The sequence below is a fragment of the Panulirus ornatus genome, chromosome 2 (genome assembly GCF_036320965.1).
Source record: "Panulirus ornatus isolate Po-2019 chromosome 2, ASM3632096v1, whole genome shotgun sequence".
NCBI classification, from domain to species: Eukaryota; Metazoa; Arthropoda; class Malacostraca; order Decapoda; family Palinuridae; genus Panulirus; species Panulirus ornatus.
This window is the reverse complement of record NC_092225.1, coordinates 55,867,424-55,887,704: the sequence shown is the minus strand read 5'-3', so window position 1 is coordinate 55,887,704 and position 20,281 is coordinate 55,867,424. Positions and strand designations below refer to the sequence as shown.

General features: G+C 42.4%; 1 protein-coding gene across 8 annotated transcripts in view; it reads left to right on the top strand.

Moving 5' to 3' along the window:
• LOC139756557 (uncharacterized) overlaps positions 1 to 20,055 on the top strand; it is a 119,041-nt gene extending 98,986 nt beyond the window's left edge. For 4 of the 8 annotated variants that reach the window (XM_071676164.1, XM_071676171.1, XM_071676177.1 and 1 more), the window contains exons 7-10: positions 8,742 to 8,915; positions 10,299 to 10,379; positions 18,360 to 18,533; positions 19,912 to 20,055. In XM_071676164.1, the coding sequence (XP_071532265.1) occupies positions 8,742 to 8,915; positions 10,299 to 10,379; positions 18,360 to 18,533; positions 19,912 to 20,040 (558 nt within the window). In that variant the 3' untranslated portion in view covers positions 20,041 to 20,055. The remainder of the gene's footprint in view (positions 1 to 8,741; positions 8,916 to 10,298; positions 10,380 to 18,359; positions 18,534 to 19,911) is intronic. The other 4 variants (XM_071676197.1, XM_071676186.1, XM_071676209.1 and 1 more) reach the window with 4 other exon arrangements.
• Positions 20,056 to 20,281: the final 226 nt, after the last annotated feature.

The window sequence follows — 20,281 nt, the reverse complement described above, 5'->3', positions numbered from 1 at the left end:
TCTATATCTCTGATGCTGGTTTCCTTTGGGAATTCCCTCAATGGGTTGTGAATGGCAAAAGCGTCTCCATAACTGTTGAATTCCATTGAAGCCCTTATCTTTAAGTGCCTCACCTTTAACGGACCACTGGCAGAGGGCAACTCTAGCATGGTGTTTTCAGAGGCTCCTACCTAAAGTTCCTGGGAAATGTTCCAACCTACTTTGTCTACCTAATGCTCTCAGCTAATACTCTTGCCCACTCCTATCTAGTGCTCTGGTCTGATGTTTATAGATTCTGCTTCTAACTATTGCTTCTGCTATGAGCAAGGCTAGCGCATGGCTTTCACCCAAGGAAAATCAAGAGTTGCAAAAAATGGGTTGTGTTGTATTAAGTGTTATTATGTGTAATAAGAAGAGATTGTATGTTTGTAGACAGAATGCCAGCAGTCCACTGTGCATGAGGCATAAAGAAAAGACATACTTGGGTCAAAGGAGTGCTGCTTGTCAACCACTGAAGTGTGGCTCATTATGCAGCTGTCACTAACCATTCCAATACCCGGGCAGATAGTTCCAGTAATATACCTCCCTGGTTGATGGCTGGCTATCAGCTACTATGTATAGCTTGCTTGGTGTAGGGGTAAATTTTACAGTCTTTTCTGATATGGTAATAGAATGATCAAGAGGGAAATTAGGAAGTCCTCCAATGGAATTAAGTACTTTATTATTATCCCTGGGGATGGGGGAGAAAGAATACTTCCCACGCATTCCTCACGTGTCGTAGAAGGCGACTAAAGGAGACGGGAGTGGGGGACCAGAAACCCTCCCCTCCTTGTATTTTGACTTTCTAAAAGGGGAAACAGAAGGAGTCACGCGGGGAGTGCTCATCCTCCTCGAAGGCTCAGATTGGGGTGTCTAAATGTGTGTGGATGTAACCAAGATGAGAAAAAAGGAGAGATAGTATGTTTGAGGAAAGGAACCTGGATGTTTTGGCTCTGAGTGAAACGAAGCTCAAGGGTAAAGGGGAAGAGTGGCTTGGGATTGTCTTGGAAGTAAAGTCAGGGGTCAGTGAGAGGACAAGAGCAAGGGAAGGAGTAGCACTACTCCTGAAACAGGAGCTGTGGGAGTATGTGATAGAGTGTAAGAAAGTAAATTCTAGATTGATATGGGTAAAACTGAAAGTGGATGGAGAGAGATGGGTGATTATTGGTGCATATGCACCTGGGCATGAGAAGAAAGATCATGAGAGGCAAGTGTTTTGGGAGCAGCTGAATGAGTGTGTTAGTGGTTTTGATGCACAAGACCGGGTTATAGTGATGGGTGATTTGAATGCAAAGGTGAGTAATGTGGCAGTAGAGGGAATAATTGGTATACATGGGGTGTTCAGTGTTGTAAATGGAAATGGTGAAGAGCTTGTAGATTTATGTGCTGAAAAAGGACTGGTGATTGGGAATACCTGGTTTAAAAAGCGAGGTATACATAAGTATACGTATGTAAGTAGGAGAGATGGCCAGAGAGTGTTATTGTATTACGTGTTAATTGATAGGCGTGCGAAAGAGAGACTTTTGGATGTTAATGTGCTGAGAGGTGCAACTGGAGGGATGTCTGATCATTATCTTGTGGAGGCGAAGGTGAAGATTTGTAGAAGTTTTCAGAAAAGAAGAGAGAATGTTGGGATGAAGAGAGTGGTGAGAGTAAGTGAGCTTGGGAAGGAGACTTGTGTGAGGAAGTACCAGGAGAGACTGAGTACAGAATGGAAAAAGGTGAGAACAAAGGACGTAAGGGGAGTCGGGGAGGAATAGGATGTATTTAGGGAAGCATTGATGGCTTGCGCAAAAGATGCTTGTGGCATGAGAAGCGTGGGAGGTGGGTTGATTAGAAAGGGTAGTGAGTGGTGGGATGAAGAAGTAAGATTACTAGTGAAAGAGAAGAGAGAGGCATTTGGACGATTTTTGCAGGGAAAGAATGCAAATGAGTGGAGATGTATAAAAGAAAGAGACAGGAGGTCAAGAGAAAGGTGCAAGACGTGAAAAAGAGGGGAAATGAGAGTTGGGGTGAGAGAGTATCATTAAATTTTAGGGAGAATAAAAAGATGTTTTGGAAAGAGGAAAATAAAGTGCGTATGACAAGGGAGCAAATGGGAACTTCAGTGAAGGGGGCTAATCGGGAGGTGATAACAAGTAGTGGTGATGTGAGAAGGAGATGGAGTGAGTATTTTGAAGGTTTGTTGAATGTGTTTGATGATAGAGTAGCTGATATAGGGTGTTTTGGTCGAGGTGGTGTGCAAAGTGAGAGGGTTAGGGAAAATGATTTGATAAACAGAGAGGAGGTAGTAAAAGCTTTGTGGAAGATGAAAGCCGGCAAGGCAGCAGGTTTGGATGGTATTGCAGTGGAATTTATTAAAAAAGGGGGTGACTCTATTGTTGACTGGTTGGTAAGATTATTTAATGTATGTATGAGTATCATTAAATTTTAGTGAGAATAAAAAGATGTTCTGGAAGGAGGTAAATAAAGTGCGTAAGACAAAGGAGCAAATGGGAACTTCAGTGAAGGGCGCAAATGGGGAGGTGATAACAAGTAGTGGTGATGTGAGAAGGAGATGGAGTGAGTATTTTGAAGGTTTGTTCAATGTGTTTGATGATAGAGTGGCAGATATAGGGTGTTTTGGTCGAGGTGGTGTGGAAAGTGAGAGGGTTAGGGAAAATGATTTGGTAAACAGAGAAGAGGTAGTGAAAGCTTTGCGGAAGATGAAAGCCGGCAAGGCAGCAGGTTTGGATGGTATTGCAGTGGAATTTATTAAAAAAGGGGGTGACTGTATTGTTGACTGGTTGGTAAGGTTATTTAATGTATGTATGACTCATGGTGAGGTGCCTGAGGATTGGCGGAATGCGTGCATAGTGCCATTGTACAAAGGCAAAGGGGGTAAGAGTGAGTGCTCAAATTACAGAGGTATAAGTTTGTTGAGTATTCCTGGTAAATTATATGGGAGGGTATTGATTGAGAGGGTGAAGGCATGTACAGAGCATCAGATTGGGGAAGAGCAGTGTGGTTTCAGAAGTGGTAGAGGATGTGTGGATCAGGTGTTTGCTTTGAAGAATGTATGTGAGAAATACTTAGAAAAGCAAATGGATTTGTATGTAGCATTTATGGATCTGGAGAAGGCATATGATAGAGTTGATAGAGATGCTTTGTGGAAGGTATTAAGAATATATGGTGTGGGAGGAAAGTTGTTAGAAGCAGTGAAAAGTTTTTATCGAGGATGTAAGGCATGTGTACGTGTAGGAAGAGAGGAAAGTGATTGGTTCTCAGTGAATGTAGGTTTGTGGCAGGGGTGTGTGATGTCTCCATGGTTGTTTAATTTGTTTATGGATGGGCTTGTTAGGGAGGTAAATGCAAGAGTTTTGGAAAGAGGGGCAAGTATGAAGTCTGTTGTGGATGAGAGAGCTTGGGAAGTGAGTCAGTTGTTGTTCGCTGATGATACAGCGCTGGTGGCTGATTCATGTGAGAAACTGCAGAAGCTGGTGACTGAGTTTGGTAAAGTGTGTGAAAGAAGAAAGTTAAGAGTAAATGTGAATAAGAGCAAGGTTATTAGGTACAGTAGGGTTGAGGGTCAAGTCAATTGGGAGGTAAGTTTGAATGGAGAAAAACTGGAGGAAGTAAAGTGTTTTAGATATCTGGGAGTGGATCTGGCAGCGGATGGAACCATGGAAGCGGAAGTGGATCATAGGGTGGGGGAGGGGGCGAAAATCCTGGGAGACTTAAGAATGTGTGGAAGTCGAGAACATTATCTCGGAAAGCAAAAATGGGTATGTTTGAAGGAATAGTGGTTCCAACAATGTTGTATGGTTGCGAGGCGTGGGCTATGGATAGAGTTGTGCGCAGGAGGATGGATGTGCTGGAAATGAGATGTTTGAGGACAATGTGTGGTGTGAGGTGGTTTGATCGAGTAAGTAACGTAAGGGTAAGAGAGATGTGTGGAAATAAAAAGAGCGTGGTTGAGAGAGGAGAAGAGGGTGTTTTGAAATGGTTTGGGCACATGGAGAGAATGAGTGAGGAAAGATTGACCAAGAGGATATATGTGTCGGAGGTGGAGGGAACGAGGAGAAGTGGGAGACCAAATTGGAGGTGGAAAGATGGAGTGAAAAAGATTTTGTGTCATCGGGGCCTGAACATGCGGGAGGGTGACATATACATATATGCACAAGTACATATTCATAATTGCTGTCTTCATCCATTCCTGTCTCCACCCTGCAACAATTGAAATAGCATCCACCTCCCCTCCTGTGAGGTAGCACCAGGAAAAGACAAAAAGTGTTCATTCGTTCACACTCAGTCTCTACCTGTTATGTATAATGCACTGAAACCACAGCTCCCTTTCCACATTCAGGCCCCACAGAACTTTCCATGGTTTACCCCAGACGCTTCACATATCTTGGTTCAATCCATTGACATCATGTCGACCCCGGTTCTCACCTTCCACACATTCTTCAACGCTCCTAGAACCTTTGTCCCCTTCCCCACCTCGTGACTCACCTCTGCTGCCGAGTCCACTTCCAGATATCTAAAACACTTCACTTCCTCCAGTTTTTCTCCATTCAAACTTACCTCCCAATTAACTTGTCCCTCAACCCTACTGAATCTCCTTGCTCTTATTCACATTTGCTTTCAACTTTCTTCTTTCACACACTTTTATCAAACCCAGTCACCAACTTCTGTAGTTTCTCACCTGTATCAGCCACCAGTCCTATATTATCAGTGAACAACTGACTCACTTCCCATGACCTCTCATCCAGAACAGACTGCATACTTACCCCTCTCTCCAAAACTCTTGCATTCACCTCCCTAACCACCTCATCCATAAAGCAAATTAAACAACCATGAAGACATCACACACCCCTGCCACAAACCAACATTTGCTGGGAAGCAATCTCTCTCCTCTCTCCCTATTCGTACACCTGTCTTACATCCTTGATAAAAACTTTTCACTGCTTCTAGGAACTTACCTCCCACAACTTATGCTCTTAAAACCTTGCACAAAGCATCTCTATCCACCCTATTATATGCCTAAATGCTACATAGAAATCCATCTGTTTTTCTAAGTATTTCTCAAACATTTTTCAAAGCAAATACCTGATCCACACATCCTCTACCACTTCTAAAACCACACTGCTCTTCCCCAATCTGATGCTCTGTACATGCTTTTACCCTCTCAGTCAATATCCTCCCTTATAATTTCCCTGAAATACTCAATATACTTATACCTCTGTAATTTGAACATTCACCTTTATCCCCTTTGCCTTTGTACAATGGCACTAAGCATGCATTCCGCCAATCCTCAGTCTTTTCATGATCCATACATACATTGAATATCCTTACCAACCAATCAGCAACACATTCACCCCCTTTGTTGATGAATTCCATTGCAGTACCATTCCAACCCACTGCCTTGCTGGCTTTCATCTTCAGCAAAGCCATCACCACCTCTCCATCCACCAAACCACTCTCCCTGACCCCTCACCCCCACCCCACCCCAGTTTCTTAAACTGTATCGCATACTCCCACAACTCTTGTTTCAGGAGTAGTGCTACTCCTTCCTTAGCTCTTGTCCTCTCACCAACCCCTGAGTTTACCCCCAAGACTTTCCCAAACCACTCTTCCCTAGGAGAGAAAGAATACTTCCCATATATTCCGTGCATGCCCTAGAAGGCGACTTAAAGAGGAGGGAGCTGGAAATCATTCCCTCCCATTTTTAATTTTCCAAAAGAGGGAGCTCAATGAGGCTATTCCTTCTAAGGCTCAACCCTCTTTTTTTAATGCTACCTTGCTAATGCAGGAGATAGTGAATATGTATGAAGAAAAATATTTATTTATTCATTTATTTTACGTATTCACTGTTTCCCGCGTTAGTGAGGTAGCGTAAGGAAAACAGACGAAGAAAGGCCCATCCACCCACATACGCATGTATATACATGAACACCCATACATGCACATATATATGCATATACATTTCAGTGTATACATATATATATATATATATATATATATATATATATATATATATATATATTTTTTTTTTTATACTTTGTCGCTGTCTCACGCGTTTGCGAGGTAGCGCAAGGAAACAGACGAAAGAAATGGCCCAACCCACCCCCATACACATGTATATACATACGTCCACACACGCAAATATACATACCTACACAGATTTCCATGGTTTACCCCAGACGCTTCACATGCCTTGATTCAATCCACTGACAGCACGTCAACCCCGGTATACCACATCGCTCCAATTCACTCTATTCCTTGCCCTCCTTTCACCCTCCTGCATGTCCAGGCCCCGATCACACAAAATCTTTTTCACTCCATCTTTCCACCTCCAATTTGGTCTCCCTCTTCTCCTTGCTCCTTCCACCTCCGACACATATATCCTCTTGGTCAATCTTTCCTCACTCATCCTCTCCATGTGCCCAAACCACTTCAAAACACCCTCTTCTGCTCTCTCAACCACGCTCTTTTTACTTCCACACATCTCTCTTACCCTTACGTTACTCACTCGATCAAACCACCTCACACCACACATTGTCCTCAAACATCTCATTTCCAGCACATCCATCCTCCTGCGCACAACTCTATCCATAGCCCACGCCTCGCAACCATACAACATTGTTGGAACCACTATTCCTTCAAACATACCCATTTTTGCTTTACGAGATAATGTTCTCGACTTCCACACATTCTTCAAGGCCCCCAGAATTTTCGCCCCCTCCCCCACCCTATGATCCACTTCCGCTTCCATGGTTCCATCCGCTGCCAGATCCACTCCCAGATATCTAAAACACTTCACTTCCTCCAGTTTTTCTCCATTCTCCATTTTTTCGCTGTCTCCCGCATTTGCGAGGTAGCGCAAGGAAACAGACGAAAGAAATGGCCCAACCCACACCCATACACATGTATATACATACACGTCCACACACGCAAATATACATACCTATACGTCTCAATGTACGCATATGTATACACACACAGACATGTACATATATACACATGTACATAATTCATACTGTCTGCCTTTATTTATTCCCATCGCCACCTCACCATACATGGAATAACATCCCCCTCCCCCCTTATGTGTGCGAGGTAGCGCTAGGAAAAGACAGCAAAGGCCCCATTTGTTCACACTCAGTCTCTAGCTGTCATGTAATAATACCCGAATCCACAACTCCCTTTCCACATCCAGGCCCCACACAACTTTCCATGGTTTACCCCAGACGCTTCACATGCCCTGGTTCAATCCATTGACAGCACGTCGACCCCGGTATACCACATCGATCCAATTCACTCTATTCCTTGCCTGCCTTTCACCCTCCTGCATGTTCAGGCCCCAATCACTCAAAATCTTTTTCATTCCATCTTTCCGCCTCCAATATGGTCTCCCACTTCTCCTCGTTCCCTCCACCTCCGACACATATATCCTCTTGGTCAATCTTTCCTCTCTCATTTTCTCCATGTGCCCAAACCATTTCAAAACACCCTCTTCTGCTCTCTCAACCACACTCTTTTTATTTCCACACATCTCTCTTACCCTTACATTACTTACTCGATCAAACCACCTCCCACCACATATTGTCCTCAGACATCTCATTTCCAGCACATCCACCCTCCTGCGCACAACTCTATCCATAACCCACGCTTCGCACCCATACACCATTGTTGGAACCACTATTCCTTTAAACATAGCCATTTTTGCTTTCGGAGATAATGTTCTCGACTTCCAAACATTCTTCAAGGCTCCCAGGACCTTTGCCCCCTCCCCCACCCTATGATTCACTTCCGCTTCCTTGTTTCCATCCGCTGCCAGATCCACTCCCAGATATCTTAAACACTTTACTTCCTCCAGTTTTTCTCCATTCAAACTTACCTCCCAATTGACTTGACCCTCAGCCCTACTGTACCTAATAACCTTGCTCTTATTCACATTTACTCTTAACTTCCTTCTTTCACACACTTTACCAAACTCAGTCACCAGCTTCTGCAGTTTCTCACATGAATCAGCCACCAGCACTGTATCATCAGCGAACAACAACTGACTCACTTCCCAAGCTCTCTCATCCCCAAGAGACTTCATACTTACCCCCCTTTCCAAAACTCTTGCATTCACCTCCCTAACAACCCCATCCATAAACAAATTAAACAACCATGTAGACATCACACACCCCTGTTGTGTGTTTGTATTTATTGTACTTAATCGCCATCTTTCATGTCAGCGAGGTAGCGCAAGGAAACAGTCATGAATGGCCCAACCCACCCACACACACTCATGTATGTACATAAATGCCCATAAATGCACATATACATACATACACATTTCAACAGATACATAGACATGCACATATATACAGATGTACACATTCATACTTGTTGCCTACATCCATTCCAATCACCACCCCACCACACATGAAATAGCATTGTCCTCACACACTTTATTTCCAACACATCCACCCTCCTCCGCACAACCCTATCAACTCTTTTTCTTACAAGACATTTTAATGAGTACTTGGCATCTTTAGGGGATGGATTAAGTTTTGCATTGGAGGAGATTGTTAATCTTTAAACCTTCCTTTGTTTTGATATTTGCCATGATAATCATTAAGATTATTGATTACAAAATATTAAAGATGTCTTTTAACAGGAAACAATTTACAAAATGTTAAATATGTCTTTTAACAGGAAACAGTTTACAAAATATTAAAGATTTAATTTAACAGGAAACAATTCATCATTCGGATCTGCCCACTCAAATTCTGTATAACCGTACAATGGTTCAGCTAGGATTGTGTGCATTTCGCCATGGGAATATTAAGGAGGCACATAATGCCCTACTTGACATTCAGTCAGGTGGCAGGGCCAAGGAACTGCTAGCTCAGGGTCTCCTGCCCCAGGTAAGTGGTGTCAGGAAGCTAGTTTTGTTTTAACTGTGCTTAGTTTTTTTGTTTTTTTCTTTTTTTACAAAAGTTAATACACCCTGTCTTTGATTTATGTGGGACCTCTATATGCAATTTTGTGTTAAGTAAGGAACTTACTTTTACCAGTACCTCTCTTTATGCAGCCAAAATTTGCTACTATTCAGGTTAGTTCTTTAGAAAGTGCACCTAAGGGTTGGTGGGTGAACTAAGCATGGGTCCTGGATGGAGCATGCCGCATACCTCCCAACAGGTCATTTTTGCAGCAACCACCATTGTGTGTGTGTGCTTTGGGTATACCTGCCAATGGGATTTTCGTGCAGACATCAACAACTTCTACTACCCAAGGGCCAGCAGTTAAATCAAAGAGAACTCCTTTGACCTTTGAAATGAAGCTAGAAATTTTACAATATGCTGATGCTGGTGAGGAAGTGTTCGCACAGTAGAAAGTGCACCAAAACTTCAATGAGGGTTGGCATGTGGAGTTAGTGTGGGTCCTGGGTGGAGCATGCCATGTTCCTCCTGCCAGTGAGTCAGGCTCACAGATACCACCATTGTGTACAGATATGTGCTCCTCATGCAATTTAGGTATACCTGCTAATGCGATTTTCCTGCATTGTACTGTGTTTATATTTGTTATATGGTGTCCACTCATCCAGCAGCAGCATCCCTTACCCCCAGAATTATCAGTTAAATGGTAGAGAACCTGTCTAACCTTAGAAATAAGGCAAGAAATCTTATGACACACTGATGCAATTGAGGAAGTGTCATCACTTGGGAATGCTCACATCCTACAGCATAAGAGAATGCACAGAAAATTTGGAGTACTGTGGTCCACTCTACTCCACTGTCTGCCAAGGTATCTTCAAGGGTTAGAAATCCATTTATTGAGAAGATGGAGTAACTATCTGTACACATAGAGGATAAGGGAGAGAAGAAAAGCAACCATAGTAACCTTCATTTCAGATTGAAGCTCTGAAGATTTATGATTGTTTATTGAAGTAAGACATTGTAGCTGAACCTGAGCCATTTCAAGCAAGTAAAGGATGGCTAGATAAGTTTTTTGATGTCAGAAGCTACATAATGTGAAATTAATGGAAGAATCCACCAATCAGACCACGAAGCTGTGCATTTATCTCATTTTTCTGTGTGTTTATTGGTTTGCTATATGCATTATCTATTTCTTTTAGGTTTTTGTGGAATATAACCCCCAACTTAAAGTGAGGGATGGGTGTACTTTAGATGATGAGCAATACTTTCGTTCTCCTGACCTCTGATGTCATATATGATACTGACTATATTTGGATTTTATACACAAAGAAAGTAGCATTTCTAAGGTCTAAAGCTCCTATCTTTATGCAGCAGCAGTATGAGCGCACAACAGAACAAGAGAAGCAAGAGAAACGGCAACAGATTCCTTTTCATCAGCATATCAACCTTGAAGTGAGTTTCATCTTGGTTTTTAGTTATACTGTAATTGCTGACATGTAAACTATGGTAGCATGAGTAAAGGTAGTTTACACAGTATATCTATATCTCTTTCTATATCTCTGATGCCGGTTTCCTTTGGGAATTCCCTCAATGGGTTGTGAATGGCAAAAGCGTCTCCATAACTGTTGAATTCCATTGAAGCCCTTATCTTTAAGTGCCTCACCTTTAACGGACCACTGGCAGAGGGCAACTCTAGCATGGTGTTTTCAGAGGCTCCTACCTAAAGTTCCTGGGGAATGTTCCAACCTACTTTGTCTACCTAATGCTCTCAGCTAATACTCTTGCCCACTCCTATCTAGTGCTCTGGTCTGATGTTTATAGATTCTGCTTCTAACTATTGCTTCTGCTATGAGCAAGGCTAGCGCATGGCTTTCACCCAAGGAAAATCAAGAGTTACAAAAAATGGGTTGTGTTGTATTAAGTGTTATTATGTGTAATAAGAAGAGATTGTATGTTTGTAGACAGAATGCCAGCAGTCCACTGTGCATGAGGCATAAAGAAAAGACATACTTGGGTCAAAGGAGTGCAGCTTGTCAACCACTGAAGTGTGGCTCATTATGCAGCTGTCACTAACCATTCCAATACCCAGGCAGATAGTACCAGTAATATACCTCCCTGGTTGATGGCTGGCTATCAGCTACTATGTATAGCTTGCTTGGTGTAGGGGTAAATTTTACAGTTTTTTCTGATTTGGTAATAGAATGATCAAGAGGGAAATTAGGAAGTCCTCCAATGGAATTAAGTACTTTATTATTATCCCTGGGGATGGGGGAGAAAGAATACTTCCCACGCATTCCTCACGTGTCGTAGAAGGCGACTAAAGGAGACGGGAGTGGGGGACCAGAAACCCTCCCCTCCTTGTATTTTGACTTTCTAAAAGGGGAAACAGAAGAAGGAGTCACGCGGGGAGTGCTCATCCTCCTCGAAGGCTCAGATTGGGGTGTCTAAATGTGTGTGGATGTAACCAAGATGAGAAAAAAGGAGAGATAGTATGTTTGAGGAAAGGAACCTGGATGTTTTGGCTCTGAGTGAAACGAAGCTCAAGGGTAAAGGGGAAGAGTGGCTTGGGATTGTCTTGGAAGTAAAGTCAGGGGTCAGTGAGAGGACAAGAGCAAGGGAAGGAGTAGCACTACTCCTGAAACAGGAGCTGTGGGAGTATGTGATAGAGTGTAAGAAAGTAAATTCTAGATTGATATGGGTAAAACTGAAAGTGGATGGAGAGAGATGGGTGATTATTGGTGCATATGCACCTGGGCATGAGAAGAAAGATCATGAGAGGCAAGTGTTTTGGGAGCAGCTGAATGAGTGTGTTAGTGGTTTTGATGCACAAGACCGGGTTATAGTGATGGGTGATTTGAATGCAAAGGTGAGTAATGTGGCAGTAGAGGGAATAATTGGTATACATGGGGTGTTCAGTGTTGTAAATGGAAATGGTGAAGAGCTTGTAGATTTATGTGCTGAAAAAGGACTGGTGATTGGGAATACCTGGTTTAAAAAGCGAGGTATACATAAGTATACGTATGTAAGTAGGAGAGATGGCCAGAGAGTGTTATTGTATTACGTGTTAATTGATAGGCGTGCGAAAGAGAGACTTTTGGATGTTAATGTGCTGAGAGGTGCAACTGGAGGGATGTCTGATCATTATCTTGTGGAGGCGAAGGTGAAGATTTGTAGAAGTTTTCAGAAAAGAAGAGAGAATGTTGGGATGAAGAGAGTGGTGAGAGTAAGTGAGCTTGGGAAGGAGACTTGTGTGAGGAAGTACCAGGAGAGACTGAGTACAGAATGGAAAAAGGTGAGAACAAAGGACGTAAGGGGAGTCGGGGAGGAATAGGATGTATTTAGGGAAGCATTGATGGCTTGCACAAAAGATGCTTGTGGCATTAGAAGCGTGGGAGGTGGGTTGATTAGAAAGGGTAGTGAGTGGTGGGATGAAGAAGTAAGATTACTAGTGAAAGAGAAGAGAGAGGCATTTGGATGATTTTTGCAGGGAAAGAATGCAAATGAGTGGAGATGTATAAAAGAAAGAGACAGGAGGTCAAGAGAAAGGTGCAAGAGGTGAAAAAGAGGGCAAATGAGAGTTGGGGTGAGAGAGTATCATTGAATTTTAGGGAGAATAAAAAGATGTTTTGGAAGGAGGAAAATAAAGTGCGTATGACAAGGGAGCAAATGGGAACTTCAGTGAAGGGGGCTAATCGGGAGGTGATAACAAGTGATGTGAGAAGGAGATGGAGTGAGTATTTTGAAGGTTTGTTGAATGTGTTTGATGATAGAGTAGCTGATATTGGGTGTTTTGGTCGAGGTGGTGTGCAAAGTGAGAGGGTTAGGGAAAATGATTTGATGAACAGAGAGGAGGTAGTAAAAGCTTTGTGGAAGATGAAAGCTGGCAAGGCAGCAGGTTTGGATGGTATTGCAGTGGAATTTATTAAAAAAGGGGGTGACTGTATTGTTGACTGGTTGGTAAGATTATTTAATGTATGTATGACTCATGGTGAGGTGCCCGAGGATTGGCAGAATGCTTGCATACTGCCATTGTACAAAGGCAAAGGGGATAAGAGTGATTGCTCAAATTACAGAGGTATAAGTTTGTTGAGTATTCCTGGGAAATTATATGGGAGGGTATTGATTGAGAGGGTGAAGGCATGTACAGAGCATCAGATTGGGGAAGAGCAGTGTGGTTACAGAAGTGGTAGAGGATATGTGGATCAGGTGTTTGCTTTGAAGAATGTATGTGAGAAATACTTAGAAAAGCAAATGGATTTGTATGTAGCATTTATGGATCTGGAGAAGGCATGTGATAGAGTTGATAGAGATGCTTTGTGGAAGGTATTAAGAATATATGGGGTGGGAAGCAATTTGGTAGAAGCAGTGAAAAGTTTTTACCGAGGATGTAAGGCATGTGTACGTGTAGGAAGAAAGGAAAGTGATTGGTTTTCAGTGAATGTAGGTTTGTGGCAGGTGTGTGTGATGTCTCCATGGTTGTTTAATTTGTTTATGGATGGGGTTGTTAGGGAGGTGAATGCAAGAGTTTTGGAAAGAGGGGCAAGTATGCAGTCTGTTGTGGATGAGAGAGCTTGGGAAGTGAGTCAGGTGTTGTTCACTGATGATACAGCGCTGGTGGTTGATTGATGTGAGAAACTGCAGAAGCTGGTGACTGAGTTTGGTAAAGTGTGTGAAAGAAGAAAGTTAAGAGTAAATGTGAATAAGAGCAAGGTTATTAGGTACATTAGGGTTGAGGGTCAAGTCAATTGGGAGGTAAGTTTGAATGGAGAAAAACTGGAGGAAGTAAAGTGTTTTAGATATCTGGGAGTGGATCTGGCAGCGGATGGAACCATGGAAGCGGAAGTGGATCATAGGGTGGGGGAGGGGGCGAAAATCCTGGGAGACTTAAAGAATGTGTGGAAGTCGAGAACTTTATCTCAGAAAGCAAAAATGGGTATGTTTGAAGGAATAGTGGTTCCAACAATGTTGTATGGTTGCGAGGCGTGGGCTATGGATAGAGTTGTGCGTAGGAGGATGGATGTGCTGGAAATGTTATGTTTGAGGACTATATGTGGTGTGAGGTGGTTTGATCGAGTAAGTAACGTAAGGGTAAGAGAGATGTGTGGAAATAAAAAGAGCGTGGTTGAGAGAGCAGAAGAGGGTGTTTTGAAATGGTTTGGGCACATGGAGAGAATGAGTGAGGAAAGATTGACCAAGAGGATATATGTGTCGGAGGTGGAGGGAACGAGGAGAAGTGGGAGACCAAATTGGAGGTGGAAAGATGGAGTGAAAAAGATTTTGTGTGATTGGGGCCTGAACATGCGGGAGGGTGAAAGGCGTGCAAGGAATAGAGTGAATTGGAGCGATGTGGTATACCGGGGTTGACGTGCTGTCAATGGATTGAATCAGGGCATGTGAAGCGTCTGGGGTAAACCATGGAAAGCTGTGTAGGTATGTATATTTGCGTGTGTGGACGTATATATATATACATGTTATGGGGGTGGGTTGGGCCATTTCTTTCGTCTGTTTCCTTGCGCTACCTTGCAAACGCGGGAGACAGCGACAAAGCAAAAAAAAAAAAAAAAAAAATGCACATATACATACATATGCATTTCAATGGATACATACATATACATACACAGACATATACATATATACACATGTACATATTCATAATTGCTGTCTTCATCCATTCCTGTCTCCACCCTGCAGCAATTGAAATAGCATCCACCTCCCCCTCCTGTGAGGTAGCACCAGGAAAAGACAAAAAGTGTCCATTCGTTCACACTCAGTCTCTAGCTGTCATGTATAATGCACTGAAACCACAGCTCCCTTTCCACATCCAGGCCCCACAGAACTTTCCATGGTTTACCCCAGACGCTTCACATACCTTGGTTCAATCCATTGACATCATGTCGACCCCGGTTCTCGCCTTCCACACATTCTTCAACGCTCCTAGAACCTTTGTCCCCTTCCCCACCTCGTGACTCACCTCTGCTGCCGAGTCCACTCACAGATATCTAAAACACTTCACTTCCTCCAGTTTTTCTCCATTCAAACTTACCTCCCAATTAAGTAGTCCCTCAACCCTACTGAATCTCCTTGCTCTTATTCACATTTGCTTTCAACTTTCTTCTTTCACACACTTTATCAAACCCAGTCACCAACTTCTGTAGTTTCTCACCTGTATCAGCCACCAGTCCTGTATTATCAGTGAACAACTGACTCACTTCCCATGCCCTCTCATCCAGAACAGACTGCATACTTACCCCTCTCTCCAAAACTCTTGCATTCACCTCCCTAACCACCTCATCCATAAAACAAATTAAACAACCATGAAGACATCACACACCCCTGCCACAAACCAACATTCACTGGGAAGCAATCTCTCTCCTCTCTCCCTATTCGTACACCTGTCTTACATCCTTGATAAAAACTTTTCACTGCTTCTAGCAACTTACCTCCCACACCTTATACTCTTAAAACCTTGCACAAAGCATCTCTATCCACCCTATCATGTGCCTAAATGCTACATACAAATCCATCTGTTTTTCTAAGTATTTCTCAAACATTTTTCAAAGCAAATACCTGATCCACACATCCTCTACCACTTCTAAAACCACACTGCTCTTCCCCAATCTGATGCTCTGTACATGCTTTTACCCTCTCAGTCAATATCCTCTCTTATAATTTCCCTGAAATACTCAATATACTTATACCTCTGTAATTTGAACATTCACCTTTATCCCCTTTGCCTTTGTACAATGGCACTAAGCTTGCATTCCGCCAATCCTCAGGCTTTTCATGATCCATACATACATTGAATATCCTTACCAACCAATCAGCAACACATTCACCCCCTTTGTTGATGAATTCCATTGCAGTACCATTCCAACCCACTGCCTTGCTGGCTTTCATCTTCAGCAAAGCCATCACCACCTCTCCATCCACCAAACCACTCTCCCTGACCCCTCACCCCCCCACCCCACCCCAGTTTCTTAAACTGTATCGCATACTCCCACAACTCTTGTTTCAGGAGTAGTGCTACTCCTTCCTTAGCTCTTGTCCTCTCACCAACCCCTGAGTTTACCCCCAAGACTTTCCCAAACCACTCTTCCCTAGGAGAGAAAGAATACTTCCCATATATTCCGTGCATGCCCTAGAAGGCGACTAAAAGAGGAGGGAGCTGGAAATCATTCCCTCCCATTTTTAATTTTCCAAAAGAGGGAGCTCAATGAGGATATTCCTTCTAAGGCTCAACCCTCTTTTTTTAATGCTACCTTGCTAATGCAGGAAATAGTGAATATGTATGAAGAAAAATATTTATTTATTCATTTATTTTACGTATTCACTGTTTCCCGCGTTAGTGAGGTAGCGCAAGGAAAACAGACGAAGAAAGGCCCATCCACCCACATACACATGTATATACATGAACACCCATACATGCACATATATATGCATATACATTTCAGTGTATACATACATATATATATATATATATATATATATATATATATATATATATATATATATATTTTTTTTTTTTTTTTTTTTTTTTTTTTTTGCCGCTGTCTCCCGCGTTTGTGAGGTAGCGCAAGGAAACGGATGAAAGAAATATCCCAACCCACACCCATACACATGTATATACATACACGTCCACACACGCAAATATACATACATATACATCTCAATGTACGCATATATATACACACAGACATGTACATATATACACATGTACATAATTCATACTGTCTGCCTTTATTTATTCCCATCGCCACCTCACCATACATGGAATAACATCCCCCTCCCCCCTCATGTGTGCGAGGTAGCGCTAGGAAAAGACAGCAAAGGCCCCATTTGTTCACACTCAGCCTCTAGCTGTCATGTAATAATACCCGAAACCACAGCTCCCTTTCCACATCCAGGCCCGACACAACTTTCCATGGTTTACCCCAGACGCTTCACATGCCCTGGTTCAATCCATTGACAGCACGTCGACCCCGGTATACCACATCGATCCAATTCACTCTATTCCTTGCCTGCCTTTCACCCTCCTGCATGTTCAGGCCCCAATCACTCAAAATCTTTTTCACTCCATCTTTCCGCCTCCAATATGGTCTCCCACTTCTCCTCGTTCCCTCCACCTCCGACACATATATCCTCTTGGTCAATCTTTCCTCACTCATTTTCTCCATGTGCCCAAACCATTTCAAAACACCCTCTTCTGCTCTCTCAACCACAGTCTTTTTATTTCCACACATCTCTCTTACCCTTACATTACTTACTCGATCAAACCACCTCACACCACATATTGTCCTCAGACATCTCATTTCCAGCACATCCACCCTTCTGCGCACAACTCTATCCATAACCCACGCTTCGCAACCATACAACATTGTTGGAACCACTATTCCTTTAAACATAGCCATTTTTGCTTTCGGAGATAATGTTCTCGACTTCCAAACATTCTTCAAGGCTCCCAGGACCTTTGCCCCCTCCCCCACCCTATGATTCACTTCCGCTTCCATGGTTCCATCCGCTGCCAGATCCACTCCCAGATATCTTAAACACTTTACTTCCTCCAGTTTTTCTCCATTCAAACTTACCTCCCAATTGACTTGACCCTCAGCCCTACTGTACCTAATAACCTTGCTCTTATTCACATTTACTCTTAACTTCCTTCTTTCACACACTTTACCAAACTCAGTCACCAGCTTCTGCAGTTTCTCACATGAATCAGCCACCAGCACTGTATCATCAGCGAACAACAACTGACTCACTTCCCAAGCTCTCTCATCCCCAACAGACTTCATACTTACCCCACTTTCCAAAACTCTTGCTTTCACCTCCCTAACAACCCCATCCATAAACAAATTAAACAACCATGGAGACATCACACACCCCTGTTCTGTGTTTGTATTTATTGTACTTAATCGCCATCTTTCATGTCAGCGAGGTAGCGCAAGGAAAGAGTCATGAATGGCCCAACCCACCCACACACACTCATGTATGTACATAAATGCCCATAAATGCACATATACATACATACACATTTCAACAGATACATAGACATGCACATATATACAGATGTACACATTCATACTTGTTGCCTACATCCATTCCCATCACCACCCCAGCACACATGAAATAGCATTGTCCTCACACACTTCATTTCCAACACATCCACCCTCCTCCACACAACCCTATCAACTCTTTATCTTACAAGACATTTTAATGAGTACTTAGCATCTTTGGGGGATGGATTAAGTTTTGCATTGGAGGAGATTGTTAATCTTTAAACCTTCCTTTGTTTTGATATTTGCCATGATAATCATTAAGATTATTGATTACAAAATATTAAAGATGTCTTTTAACAGGAAACAATTTACAAAATGTTAAATATGTCTTTTAACAGGAAACAGTTTACAAAATATTAAAGATTTAATTTAACAGGAAACAATTCATCATTCGGATCTGCCCACTCAAATTCTGTATAACCGTACAATGGTTCAGCTAGGATTGTGTGCATTTCGCCATGGGAATATTAAGGAGGCACATAATGCCCTACTTGACATTCAGTCAGGTGGCAGAGCCAAGGAACTGCTAGCTCAGGGTCTCCTGCCTCAGGTAAGTGGTGTCAGGAAGCTAGTTTTGTTTTGACTGTGCTTAGTTGTTTTTTTTTTTTTTTTTTACAAAAGTTAATACACCCTGTCTTTGATTTATGTGGGACCTCTATATGCAATTTTGTGTTAAGCAAGGAACTTACTTTTACCAGTACCTCTCTTTATGCAGCCAAAATTTGCTACTATTCAGGTTAGTTCTTTAGAAAGTTCACCTAAGGGTTGGTGGGTGAACTAAGCATGGGTCCTGGATGGAGCATGCCGCATACCTCCCAACAGGTCATTTTTGCAGCAACCACCATTGTGTGTGTGTGCTTTGGGTATACCTGCTAATGGGATTTTCGTGCAGACATCAACAACTTCTACTACCCAAGGGCCAGCAGTTAAATCAAAGAGAACTCCTTTGACCTTTGAAATGAAGCTAGAAATTTTACAATATGCTGATGCTGGTGAGGAAGTGTTCGCACAGTAGAAAGTGCACCAAAACTTCAATGAGGGTTGGCATGTGGAGTTAGTGTGGGTCCTGGGTGAGGCATGCCATGTTCCTGCCAGTGAGTCAGGCTCACAGATACCACCATTGTGTACAGATATGTGCTCCTCATGCAATTTAGGTATACCTGCTAATGCGATTTTCCTGCATTGTACTGTGTTTATATTTGTTATATGGTGTCCACTCATCCAGCAGCAGCATCCCTTACCCCCAGAATTATCAGTTAAATGGTAGAGAACCTGTCCAACCTTAGAAATAAGGCAAGAAATCTTATGACACACTGATGCAATTGAGGAAGTGTCATCACTTGGGAATGCTCACATCCTACAGCATAAGAGAATGCACAGAAAATTTGGAGTACTGTGGTCCACTCTACTCCACTGTCTGCCAAGGTATCTTCAAGGATTAGAAATCCATTTATTGAGAAGATGGAGTAACTATCTGTACATATAGAGGATAAGGGAGAGAAGAAAAGCAACCGTAGTAACCTACATTTCAGATTGAAGCTCTGAAGATTTATGATTGTTTATTGAAGTAAGACATTGTAGCTGAACCTGAGCCATTTCAAGCAAGTAAAGGATGGCTAGATAAGTTTTTTGATGTCAGAAGCTACATAATGTGAAATTAATGGAAGAATCCACCAATCAGACCACGAAGCTGTGCATTTATCTCATTTTTCTTTGTGTATATTGGTTTTCTATATGCATTATCTATTTCTTTTATGTTTTTGTGGAATATAACCCCCAACTTAAAGTGAGGGATGGGTGTACTTTAGATGATGAGCAATACTTTCGTTCTCCTGACCTCTGATGTCATATATGATACTGACTATATTTGGATTTTATACACAAAGAAAGTAGCATTTCTAAGGTCTAAAGCTCCTATCTTTATGCAGCAGCAGTATGAGCGCACAACAGAACAAGAGAAGCAAGAGAAACAGCAACAGATTCCTTTTCATCAGCATATCAACCTTGAAGTGAGTTTCATCTTGGTTTTTAGTTATACTGTAATTGCTGACATGTAAACTATGGTAGCATGAGTAAAGGTAGCTTACACAGTATATCTATATCTCTTTCTATATCTCTGATGCTGGTTTCCTTTGGGAATTCCCTCAATGGGTTGTGAATGGCAAAAACGTCTCCATAACTGTTGAATTACATTGAAGCCCTTATCTTTAAGTGCCTCACCTTTAACGGACCACTGGCAGAGGGCAACTCTAGCATGGTGTTTTCAGAGGCTCCTACCTAAAGTTCCTGGGGGAATGT